At 45.6% G+C, this 12149-nt stretch overlaps 1 protein-coding gene across 9 annotated transcripts in view; it reads left to right on the top strand.

Moving 5' to 3' along the window:
• The window catches only part of NTNG2 (netrin G2), a 123804-nt gene that overhangs the window by 97701 nt on the left and 13954 nt on the right, over positions 1 to 12149 (top strand). For 5 of the 9 annotated variants that reach the window (XM_082207830.1, XM_082207832.1, XM_082207833.1 and 2 more), the window contains 2 exons: positions 9052 to 9108; positions 11312 to 11386. The exons of 3 other annotated variants lie outside the window; for them this stretch is intronic. In XM_082207830.1, the coding sequence (XP_082063956.1) occupies positions 9052 to 9108; positions 11312 to 11386 (132 nt within the window). The remainder of the gene's footprint in view (positions 1 to 9051; positions 9109 to 11311; positions 11387 to 12149) is intronic. One more of the 9 variants, XM_082207834.1, reaches the window with a different exon arrangement.

Here is a 12149-nt window from a genome sequence, read left to right as displayed (position 1 = left end):
GATTGTTCCCAGAAACCAGAGCCACCAGCTCTGGTGCCCAATATTCCCCAGAAATTCTCTGCCACCCAGGGATAAGGGAGAAATTCGGCTCAGTCAATGGCAAATGTGCCTAATTTGAATGCCCTGAAACAAGTCACAGACTGAAGCAGCCATAGAAATTGTGCAGCGTAGTGCTCCAGCCGAGTAATGTGTACAAAAATGCATTTACCATAGTAAAGTGATGCAATGGAAATACCACATACAAAATGCATTGTGTTGGAGGAAGTTGCATTGCAAAACGTACATACAGTGGTACCTCAGGTTAAATACGCTTCAGGTTACAGACTCTGCTAACCCAGAAATAGTGCTTCAGGTTAAGAACTTTGCTTCAGGATGAGAACAGAAATTGTGCTCCGGCGGCGTGGCGGCAGCAGGAGGCCCCATTAGCTAAAGTGGTGCTTCAGGTTAAGAACAGTTTCAGCCTAAGAACGGACCTCTGGAACGAATTAAGTATGTAACCAGAGGTACCACTGTATTAGGCAAAGCTGCATATCAGGGAAAATTTGCACTAAAATGCTGGTGTATTTTGAAGAGGACTTAAAAAAACAACAACCTGCAAACTGATGTGGGAATGCAGGGAACTGAATATAAGATTGGAAGAATTAGAATCTCAGAGAAATCAAAACTAACAGATTTGTCTGTTCCCTTTCCATCTCTCCAGAAAGCCGAATGCCCACTGGATTGAGCACCTTTAAAACAACAACTCTTGCGCAGTTGTGTGCAAACAGCTATGCCTGCTTCCCCTTTGCCTCCATCCATATGGCCAGCCTTGATTCTTCCTAGCCCACCCCTCATTCTCTCTCAGCCACCCCAGGGGCAAAACTAGGCTTTATTTCACCCAGGTCAAAGATCCAGTTTCGTACACACACACCCCATACACATTTGCATACACACACACATAGGCGGGCAGCCTCAATGGTTCCCCTCTGGAGGCTTCACCTGGGACAAAAAAAAAAACCAGCTAGCACACACACACACACACACACACACACACACACACCAGCACTGGCTCTGGCAATTCTTTCGTACTGAACTGAATAACAAGCAAAGTTTCTGGGGTATATGAATATGGCCATCTTTTTTTTTTAAATTATTATTATTATTATTATAGCAACTGGAAGACAAAATGCTGCCAGCTTCTCCTTAAAAGAAAACCAGCCCAAGACTACCCAAAAGATCAGGCTCTCTCTGCACGGCTTGCAACAGTTAACAAGGAAATGCGATAGAGGGGAAAACCTTCACCCCTAATATTTTGGCAGGAGCCCAGATCAGCTGTCAAGCTACACTTCTCCAGAGAGGAGGCTGGCAGAGCTAAAGGAAAACACAGTGATCCTTTTAGCTGACAGGCGCTGGGGTGGAGCAGGTGTGCAGCTCTGCTGGGCTCTTTTTGGGTTGCAAAGTGGTGCTCCCTCGAGCCGTCCTGCCAGCTGCTTTGCACGCCGAAAGAGCTGAAGCTTTGAATCTCATTCAGTCCAGAGTCCCTGCACATGCATAGGAGGCAAAGTGTTCACAAGATCGCTTAGTGGAGTTTAATTGCCCCTTCATAGCATCTTAAGCAGTTGTGAAAGGGGAAGGCTAAAAGGGTTGGCTTCCCCCATCCTTCCAAAGAGCAATTTTATGGATTTCAAAACCATTTGTATTCAGTAGGTGAGTAACAGCTTGGGACTGAACTTTGGTACCCATGAGAAGGGAGAAATTTGATTCAGTTCCTATTTCAAGACAATTTTATCAAATTCAGTTTGTGAAACAATATGCAGAACAAAACTCAGCCTTCCTTCAAAACCCGCAGTTCTCTGCATTTTGTAGTGCAGTTCTCCAGCCAAGTAATGTCCACAAAAATGTGCATACTGGGGTAAAATGTGCAATAAAATGTGTAAAAGTAACATTCAAAAATACATCAAAATAGGGGAAATATGCTTTGCAACCATATATTTGTCAGGCAAAAAATTGCATACAATAGGGTCTGTATTAGGATAAATTCACACAAAAATTCTGATGAATTTTAATGAGAAACTTTAAAAAGAAAGAAAGAAAGAAAGAAAGAGAGAGAGAGAGAGAGAGAGAGAAAGAAAGAAAGAAAGAAAGAAAGAAAGAAAGAAAAGAAAAGAAATAAATGGCAAACTGATGTGCAAATGTGGAACACTGAACTTAAGACGGGGGGAAATGAAAAACTGCCATACCTCCTTGTTCCCTTGGGAAACCAACTCACTTGGATTTTGGAGTCTGTATATGTATCTATATATTTTCCCCAAGCAGAATTGAAACTATGCCTCGCAGTGAGTCTTGCCCTAGATCTTCTTGACTGATTGACAGGTCCGTCCTAAGAAGAAAAGGGAGGGGGAGAAAAATTGTTGCCACAAGGGAAGGGCGAGCTCAAAAGCTTTCCCCAAGAACTGCCAGATGCAAAGCAAGGTGTTTGATAGAGTGACAAGTAAACGGCTAAGCTACTGAGTCTAGAAAGGGTCATGTTTTGGAGCACTGCAAATCTCTGCAGTGGCAGTGATGGTGGTGATTACAAGTGGGACCTGCAACAGAACCTTGCAGTGTTGAGCGCTCCTTTTCCAGGATACTCCATTCCATCCCCATCCCAGTTGTTGTCTATTTAATTTATATACAGCGCTTCATTTTAAGACCGCCCACCCACACATTCTCCAACAGTCAACTAGCATGCCATATCAACTGAGCATACTCAGTCCTTGGTAGTTTATGTTGGACTACCTGCCCCCTCCCTCGTTTAGGGTTCCCACCTTAAATACTTTTTGTCCTGCTGCACACCTAGCAGATCTCACAAAGTGTGCTGATATCACCCTCTAGTGCTACCTAAGGATCTATGCTAAGAGAAGGTGTACGTTGTTTATATTATCCTCGCTCTTGATGGTGATGATGTTTTTCAACAACATGGTGCTGAAAGCAACCTACTAAGGAATATCATACAGTCATAGCTTTTGTTCTAGAGGATCAGGCTGAAATGCCTTGCACAGGCATAGGCAGACTCCGGCCCTCCAGATGTTTGGGACTACAATTCCCATCATTCCTAGCTAACAGGACCAGTGGTCGGGGATGATGGGAATTGTAGTCCCAAACATCTGGAGGGCCGAAGTTTGCCTATGCCTGGCCTTGCATAAAAAAGAGCAGCAGAAACAAAAAAGTAAAACACCAAACATTAAAAATGCAGGGCAAGCAATTCACAATTAGAGTTCCCATGAAACGTATGCTTCAGCCCAATACAGATGTAAAAGGCACGTAAGATGGATTTGTCTATTTCAGTTCCCTCAGTTTCCAGGTTTTCCACTCTTAATTCGATCCTCCACATTCTTGCACAGCAAATCACTTTTTTTTAATTTAAAGAAAAATGCTCATGATTTTAAAAAAATAATGAAAATTCATCAGCATCTTAGAGCAAATTTCTCCTAATAAACACATTTTTGCATGCAATTTTGACTCGTTTGTACATTTTTGCAAGTAATTTCCCCATGTATAATACATTTTAGTATGTCATTTTAAATGCTATATTAATTTTTATACACATTTCCCCATAATATAATATGCATTTTTGTAAACATTGGTTGGTTGGAGAATTTTATCATGAAGTTTGGAGAGCATGAATTTCAAAGGATGGCCATGTTTCCATTCTCATATTATTTTGCAAAGTGCCTTTAAATGTGAACTGGGTGTGTGTGGACATTAGGCTCTCAGAAATGTTTCTAAGGTGTGCATGGGAGGGACTCAAAGTAATCCAATATTATTATGTTAAAAAATTCAAAAGGAACTCTAAGCATGCTGAAAAGAGACAAAGAATGTCATAGAAGTGTAGAAGGAAGCTCTGGGTGCACACTGTTCAGGGCTCAGCTTTTTCTCTCTCAACCTCAACTCACTCACTCTCTCAGCCTTTGCATATTAGCAGTCAGCTCAGCTCATCCCTCCACAGAAAAGCTCTGTTTCCAAAGCACGGCAAGGAAGATGATGCAGTCAGTTTCTCAGTTCTAGGAAAAGTGGCTGCGCTTCTTTCTCTCCTTCTATCAATTAAACCTTCACAACAGCAGTCTTCTTTACCTGATCATTTCTGGGGGGCTTGTCCCCATCCCTCAGCAATCTTTGGGGACTTGGCCCCTTCTTCCCTCACTCTTCCAGGATCCCTAGGTGGCCAAGAGGTCCTGTGTGGGCAAGGGAGTTCCTCCACACTGGTGCCATCACCAATAAGGCCCTTCTCTGGGCTCTCATTGACTTAAATTCCTGGAAAGGTAGGATACAAAACAGGTGTTCACCAGTGGGTGGGAAGGGAAGAATGTTTAGAAAGTGTTCTTTGGGGCCCAGCTTGTCAAGGGCTTCTGTGGTTAAAAAGAGTGCCTCATATTGGACACAGGAAGCCAATCAGCAGACTATGTCAATGAGCAAGTCTCAGAGTGATGTCTCAACCAGTCAATCCTCCATTTGCACTCTGAGAAACATCCTGCCTGTGCTGGGTGAGTCATGCTGTGCTTGGAAGTACCAGACAGAGGCATCCAACTGTCCTCTGTTGGAAACAGAAGACTAAGACAAATGGAACTTGGTCTGAGCCAGCAAAGCACTTTGTAACATTAGAGACAAAGGTATTCTCTGTGTTGTTTATCAAAGTGTCTAGGGAAGACTAGTGTGAAGGGACACCACCTAAAGGTGGCTGTAATGACTTGGAGCATCTTATGGAACTCCTGCATACTATGTATACAGAATGGGCCTTAAAGGTAAAGGTAAAGGGACCCCTGACCTTAGGTCCAGTTGCGGACGAATCTGGGGTTGTGGCGCTCATTTCGCTTTATTGGCCGAGGGAGCCGGCATACAGCTTCCGGGTCATGTGGCCAGCATGACTGAGCTGCTTCTGGCGAACCAGAGCAGTGCATGGAAACGCCGTTTACCTTCCCACCGGAGTGGTACCTATTTATCTACTTGCACTTTGGCGTGCTTTAGAACTGCTAGGTTGGCAGGAGCAGGGACCAAGCAATGGGAGCTCACCCCGTCACGGGGATTCGAACTGCCAACCTTCCAATCGGCAAGCCCAAGAGGCTCAGTGGTTTAGACCACAGCGCCACCTGGGCCTTATCTCTGATTAAATGAGGGGTGATTCAAACCCAATACCCCATATCAGGAGTCAGTGTGACTGAGCAGCTGCTAAGGCCCACATGTCATCCTAGCAAGTGTCTCCAGAGCCCCCAGGCTCCTTACTGTCACTGAGGAACCAGTGGCCACTCCAGATAATGGAGTCCCAGCTCCATCAGCACCAGCCAACAACACCAGCAGTCTCGGATTATGGGAGCAGTAGTCCAGCAACAATTGAAGGATGACAGATTCCTCACCTCTGGCTTAGAGAACATGCTAATGGGGAAGCTAAGACAATAACTTTACTTCTGCTCAGGGAGAATAAATACAGGGAATAATTGACACCACTCACAAACTTGCAGGTTTCACTATCTGCACACATTGTGTTTTCAGGAAATCATTTATTAGGTGAGCGTTCACATAATGAGATAACGATTTCCACTGATTCCTATGGGGAGATTTCTAATGCATTCCCAAACATAGAATTTTGACCCCTAAACATCAAAATACCTCAGGAAAATCTGCTGAAACCTTACAAAAGGCAAACAAGGAAGGACAAAATGCTCTCTTACTTGTCTGATCGCTCCCTGCCCCTCCCAGTATGGTTTCTGGCAAAACAGCTGCCTTGGACCAACAAAACACAAAAAAGTAAAACTTCTTTAAGGCTGCTTATATGTTTGCAGCACTACATGCAAGTCTGACTGTTTGGATATCGGAATCCGCAGTGTGTATAGGAAGGTTTGGGTACCAATTCCTTGTGTTTGGATAAGTGTTTTTTTTTTGCTGTTGTATAATAAGCATTTTGATAGTGGAACCTGTATTTACCATTAAGTGCAGTGCCACCTAGTGGCTAAACCATGCAAAGACACTACATCTCTGCCTGCTTGCCCCCTTCAAGCAGGGAAAATTGAAATACTTTATTGTCACTTGTACAACTTGTATACGTGAGAAAAATAGCAGCAGCCTCCTACTCACTTTGATCCCTCTTACTGGAAAGTGATGCAGTGGGTTGCAGAGGGCAAGCAGCAGGCAGTTGTGGCAGTGGAAAAGCCTATTCTACCTATTGCCAAAGAACCTGGGAATCTTCTGCTAGTTGCCCCCTTATCAAGGAAGCCAACCCTTTTTATGCCCTACTCATTGGGAAGTTTTCCTCTGCAAGAACCATGGAAATGATGGAGTAGTGGGAGCTTGTGCAGGAGAATGAATCTGTGGTTTGCACCAATTCTGGACAAAAGACTATGGGCAAATGAACTTGGGCTGTGAGCCCATGTGCTTTAAGTGTGCTAAATGTGCTTTAAATGTAAGGTGTGACGTAGGCTAGATGGACTGTTGATGCAATCCACTATATTTGCCACCCTCCCAATATGAGCTGGGGCTGATGGGAGTTGTAGTTCCAAAACATCTAGAGGGCCCCAGGTTGGGGAAGGCTGGTGTATGGCAAGTCATATGAATGTGGGGGACAAGGGGTATCCTTGAGCAGCAAATTTCCTGAAGTCAGCAGATTTTCTCATGCAATTTGCCAGCCCTGAATATCCTTAGCAAGCTGGATGGCTGCCAGTGACCAGAGTTGGGACAGGCATCACTTTTCCAAGAGCTTGAGATCTGGGTAGTAAATAATGCTGGTAGTTGGGCAAGGGGGGGGGGAGGCGAGACTGATGAAAGCAGCAGCCTGGAGTGAAACATCTATATGCGCTCTCTCGCTCACTCTCTCCTTGGGAAAATGATTTGCGTCCCACCAGGGCCTCCTCCTCTGCTCTGAGCATGTTCGCCTTCAACAGCTTTGTAACACAAACAGCTGCAGCAGCCTGAGTATTGCGGTGCAATTCTGCATTGGCACAAACCTCGCTCCGTGGGGCACGCAGAACTCTTTGGCAGTTTCCTCTGCCCAGCAGCTCTGCCATCACCGTAGCCCCGCAGAGATACTGGCACCCTCTGGGCTTAATTTTTTTTTTAAGAGGACTCTTAATGTGATTGCCGCAGTAATTGAAAAGAGTGTTTAGGGGAGGTGTGTTTGGATAAGGCGACTTGAGGTAAAGGAGGACAGCCAGGCTGCTGCTGGGCCTTGTGGATTTCATATGGTGCAGTCCTTCCCCCCCCCCCCCAATGCACAGCCATCTGTGCAGAGCCTCAAAGCGTGGCACCCCTGTTCCGCTGCCCAGCTTTGCTGCCTTCTCCCCAGCCTCTGGGGGCAGGGAGGGACCAGCAAGAAAGCTGAACAGAACATCTCCCCTCCTGCTGAATTAGTGAGAGGGGAGGCATTCCAATACCCAGCTTTGTCGCCAGACAGGAGGGGGAGATCTCCCCCATCGGCCTGGCAGTGTGACCGGGCTTTGCACTTAAGGGAGAAGCCAGTCCCTGAGCAGGAGGAGGGCATTCAGAAAGGATTTCCCTCCCTGCCTGGCACGGGAGACTTACAGAGTATTCCCCCCCCCCATCTTGCGGGCAACAGCAGGGTGTTTCACCTCCAGCGCTGAAAAGCATCATTCCCTCTTCTGTGCAAATATGATTCCTGGCCTCCACTGTCTATGGTTATCCTAGTTACAGTCCACACTGGGCCTCTGGGACCTAGCTGTTTTATATAGGTTTGTAACCCATAAGGTTTGTGTGCCCACCCACCACTGCCCTGCACAGGACATACTTTTCTGTCGCCCACCGTCAAAAGTCCCTCCCATCTGAAAAATGCAGCTGTAAATCTATTTTGGGAGTTTGTTTCTTCACTGTGCATTTAGACACCTCTTAGGATAACATAACCAGTGCATGATGGTTTTCATCTATGCTTGGATAACCTTGGGCACCATTTTGAATTGAGATGGCAGGGTGAACTTTTCAAAACTGTACTGGTGGCTTTTGGTTCATCAGAATTCCTAAGCAGCCCCAGGTACAAACCTGCTAGTGATAAATAATAGAAAACTCGATCCTTGACCAACTTTCCCCAAACTGTTGCCTTCCAGCTGTTTTCAGTTTTCAGGTGTTTTGGCTGTGCTGGCTGGGGCTGATTGAAAGTTGCTGTTCAAAACATCCGGAGGGCAACAGGTTGGGCAAGGCTGGCCTAGAACCTTCTCTAAGGAACAATAAGTATTAAGTCCAACCCTTGGCTGTCCATTTCATGGCTGCTCTTGGATCCACTTTTACAGCATGAAATGTGGCCTGGTAGGATTCCTTGCAACACAAGTCTGATGGGGCCAACCTCTGAAAATCCCCATGCCTTTCAGAGTTGTGTAGAGAACAGGGGAATTTCCCAAGTGTAACTTCTCCCATTTCTGACCAACAGGCCACACAAATTTTCTCTTCTCAACTTTGAAAGACCCTTTGCTCTTCTCCTGTTTAGAATCTGGACAGGAATGAGGAGCCTGTGGCTCTTGAGATGTTGTCAGACTCCAACTTCCATCAGCCCCAGCCAGCATAAGCAACAGTTGGGGAGGATGGGAGTTGGTCCAACAACATCTGGAAGGCTACAAGTTCCCCACTCTTGCTTTAACTGTTAAATCAGAACCATTTTGAGAAAGGCTTTGATTGAGGTTCCAGTCACTTCTATGCATAGCCAAACGGCAGAATTCACCAACACAAGAGATGGCAATAGCCACCATGTTTTAATGGCTTAAAAAGAGGGAGAGAGAAATTCAGGGAGGGCAAAACTACCAGTGCCTAGGTACCAGTTCCATTTATCAGGGACTAAATGCCTCAGAACAGCAGTTGCTGAGGATCACAACTGGGAGAGAGCGTGTTGCACTCCTGCTCTGCTTGTCAGCATCCCACGTGCATCTGATTGGCTGCTCTAAGAAAGAGGATGCTGGTCTAGATAAGCCTTTGATCTGATCTAGCAGCCAGGCTCTTCCTACTAATCTTCCTTCTAGCCTTGTTGGACCAGAAGCTGAGAATCCACCCCACCCCTCCCTATTTATCCATTGTTTGTGTATTTGTCTTTCATCTCAAACGCAGCCCCTCCCAAGAGCAAAACGGGTCATGGCGCTGCCAAAAGGCACGGCAAGAAATCAGGTAATTTTCTGATGGCTTGCTGAGAATTGGCTAGTGCGCTTGGTTGAAAGTAGCCACCTTATTGTCTAGCTCGCCTGCTAGTGGGTTTTGTTTTGCTTTGCTTTGTTTTGTGGCCTATAACTCTATAGGTAATGAGCGTGCTCCCTCCCGTGCGTTGAAAAATAGGCCTAAGCATGTGCTTCCCTTGAAATAATTGAGAGAGAAACTAAACAGGAATTCCCATTTCTTAAGGAGACTTTAAATTTACTACTACACCCTGTGAGTGACAACTTTACTCAGGTTTAATCCTTTCCTCCTCAGCTGTGTCTTCCCGCAGCCACCCACTGCTACATTAAGCCTTGGGAGAAGGTGGGGGAAGAATCTCATTGATGTGCATAGCAGTTTCCATCATAGTATCATAGCTGGGGTGGAAATAACAATAATAATAATAATAATAAATAATAAAAATTTATTATTTATACCCTGGCCATCTGGCTTGGTTTTCCTATCCACTCTGGGCGGCTTCCAACAAAATATTAAAATACAATAGTCCGTCAAACATTAAAAGCTTCCCTAAACAGGGCTGCTTTCAGATGTCTTCTAAAAGTCTGGTGTTCTTTTCTTTGGCATCTGCTGGGAGGGCGTTCCACAGGGTGGGTGCCACTACTGAGAAGGCCCTCTGCCTGGTTCCTTGTAACTTGGCTTCTCGTAGTGAGGGAACCACCAGAAGGCCCTCGGTGCTGGACCTCAGTGTCCGGGTAGAATGATGGAGGTGGAGACGCTCCTTCAGGTATACTGGACCGAGGCCGTTTAAGGCTTTAAAGGTCAGCACCAACACTTTGAATTGTGCTCGGAAACGTACTGGGAGCCAATGTAGGTCTTTCAAGACTGGTGTTTTGTGGTCTCAGCAGCCGCTCCCAGTCACCAGTCTAGCTGCCACAAAGGAAAGGGTAAAGTACTCCCCCCCATGGGCTGCAGTCCTGAATAATAACAATAACAACAATCCTGGTGTTGTTGCTAATGATGCTTTTCATTCCTACATAGTCTGAGTCTAGAAAGGTTCAAGGCAGCACAAAGTCTTTTCCAGCAGGAGTAGGGAGATGTATTTTAGTTTGTGTGGCAAACATGTTTAAAGTAAACATTTTGACGGTTTCCAACCTCTTGGGTTGTTGCAGCAATAACAGCAAAAGATGCTTGTGCCGCTTTTCAGACTTAACAACTTTATTACGGTGTAATTTTTCCTAGACTAGACTCTACAGCAGTGGTCCACAAGTTCATTCAGTTGTTGTGTGCCTGTAAAAAATACAATTAAAAATCTTACAGCATCTAGCACAGCACCTCACCGTTGTTACAACTGGCAGACAAACTGTTAAGTGATCTGCCAAGACCTTCAGCAATTTTCAAAAGTGGTGCAAGGGAGGGAGAGGAAAGTTTGTGAACCACGGCTCTAGGGCAAAAGTGAAGAAGCTGTGGCCCTCCAGGTGTTCCACTTCAGCTCCCATCAGTCCCTGCAGTCAGCATGGTCAGTGATCAGAGATTGTGGGAGATGGAGTCTAGCAACATCTAGAAGTCTACAGATTTTCCACTCTGTTTGAGAGTTTGCTGTATCAGATGACTGGAGCATTCCACACATGGGTGGGTGTGACGAAAAACAGTGAAGTCATAGGAAAATGAATTGCAAAACAACAACAACAACCAGTCCCTGACAACCACCTTGATGCTCTGTGTCTTTATGATCTTCAGCCTATAGGACCCCATCTGCACTCTACAATTAAAGGAGTATTGTACCACTTTAAACAGTTGTGACTTCCCACAAAGGATCTTTGGAAGTGTTAAGGGTGCTGAGGATTGTAAAGAAGCTCTATTGTAGTTCATAAGGAAGCTGTTTTCCACTTGTACAAAAGGAGGTGGGAAAATCAGTCTGGCTTTGGGCCTGACTACTGTGTATGTATGGATGAGCCCCATGAAGGAGGTCTGTAACGTGATGGCACTTTCAAGAGTCAGACTTCAGGAGAAGAAGATGGCAAAAATAGTCACTGTGTGGCAGGGGGCGAAATCTGCCTGTTACTGTGCTGAGACAGGATTGTGGTGGTGTGTCGCTGTGATTGTTATAAGTTGGTCTGTGTCCTGCTAAACCTGCTTCTCTGTAGCATAGAAGGTGTCACCTGTATGGGTCAAATAGGGGGAGGCAAAAAAAAAAGTGGTGTCTTTTCATCTTCCCAAGAATCTCCCAAGGTTTCCAAACTCATCCGGCTCAAATCTGGCTCCATCCCACTGGCACCCGTTGAAACGTTTAAAGGTAAGTTGAGAAACTGGGAGCAATTCAATGGTTGGCATTGAGTGTTGTCTGAAATTAATGGATCCAAGTTCATCCTGTTTGTTGATCTCATTGGGTCTACTCTGAGTAGGACAAGCATCGGATGCAGCCCAGGATAACTCTGAAAAGTTGCAAGTAAGTTGGAATTAAACAGTGATGACCGGTCCTACCGTTAGGCAAATGGCAGCTATTTCCCATGAGCCCCTGACCAGAGATGTGTGTGCCCCACAAACTTGTCATGCAACTCCCCTCAACTAGCCCGCTGCCTTCAGGTATGCCACTTGTTCCGGCATAGTCTTGGTGATATCAGTGGGGACATCCCTGAGAGAAACAGCCTGGTTTCTTCAGGCTCTATTTTCCTTCCTTTGCTGTATAGTGTGGAGGGGGGAAAGCTCTGCCTCTTGAAACTCATTGGTGCTTTGCCTGTCCATCACTTGCCTGCTTCCTCTTCATGTCCGTGTGCCTTTGTCATTCCCCTGCTTCTTTCGCTCCATTCATTGCAGAATCAATCTTGAACTAATGACTCCAGCTAAAAGTCTCAACTGGAGAATGCATGCCTACCTTGTGTGTCTAGAATGTCATCATCTGCTCTCCCTCTGAAGGGATGGACGTGCACAGAATGAGCTATCCTTGCTAAACTGTGAGAGGGGATTGTGACCCCAGCTACTTTGCTTGGGCATGATCCTTCCAGGCATGCCCTATCTTAAAATAAGCAAGGTCAAGATGTCAGGCCCTCAATATATTG

The sequence above is a fragment of the Podarcis vaucheri genome, assembly GCF_965113315.1.
Source record: "Podarcis vaucheri genome assembly, chromosome: Z".
Lineage (NCBI taxonomy): Eukaryota > Metazoa > Chordata > Lepidosauria > Squamata > Lacertidae > Podarcis > Podarcis vaucheri.
This window is presented reverse-complemented; position numbering and strand designations above follow the sequence as displayed.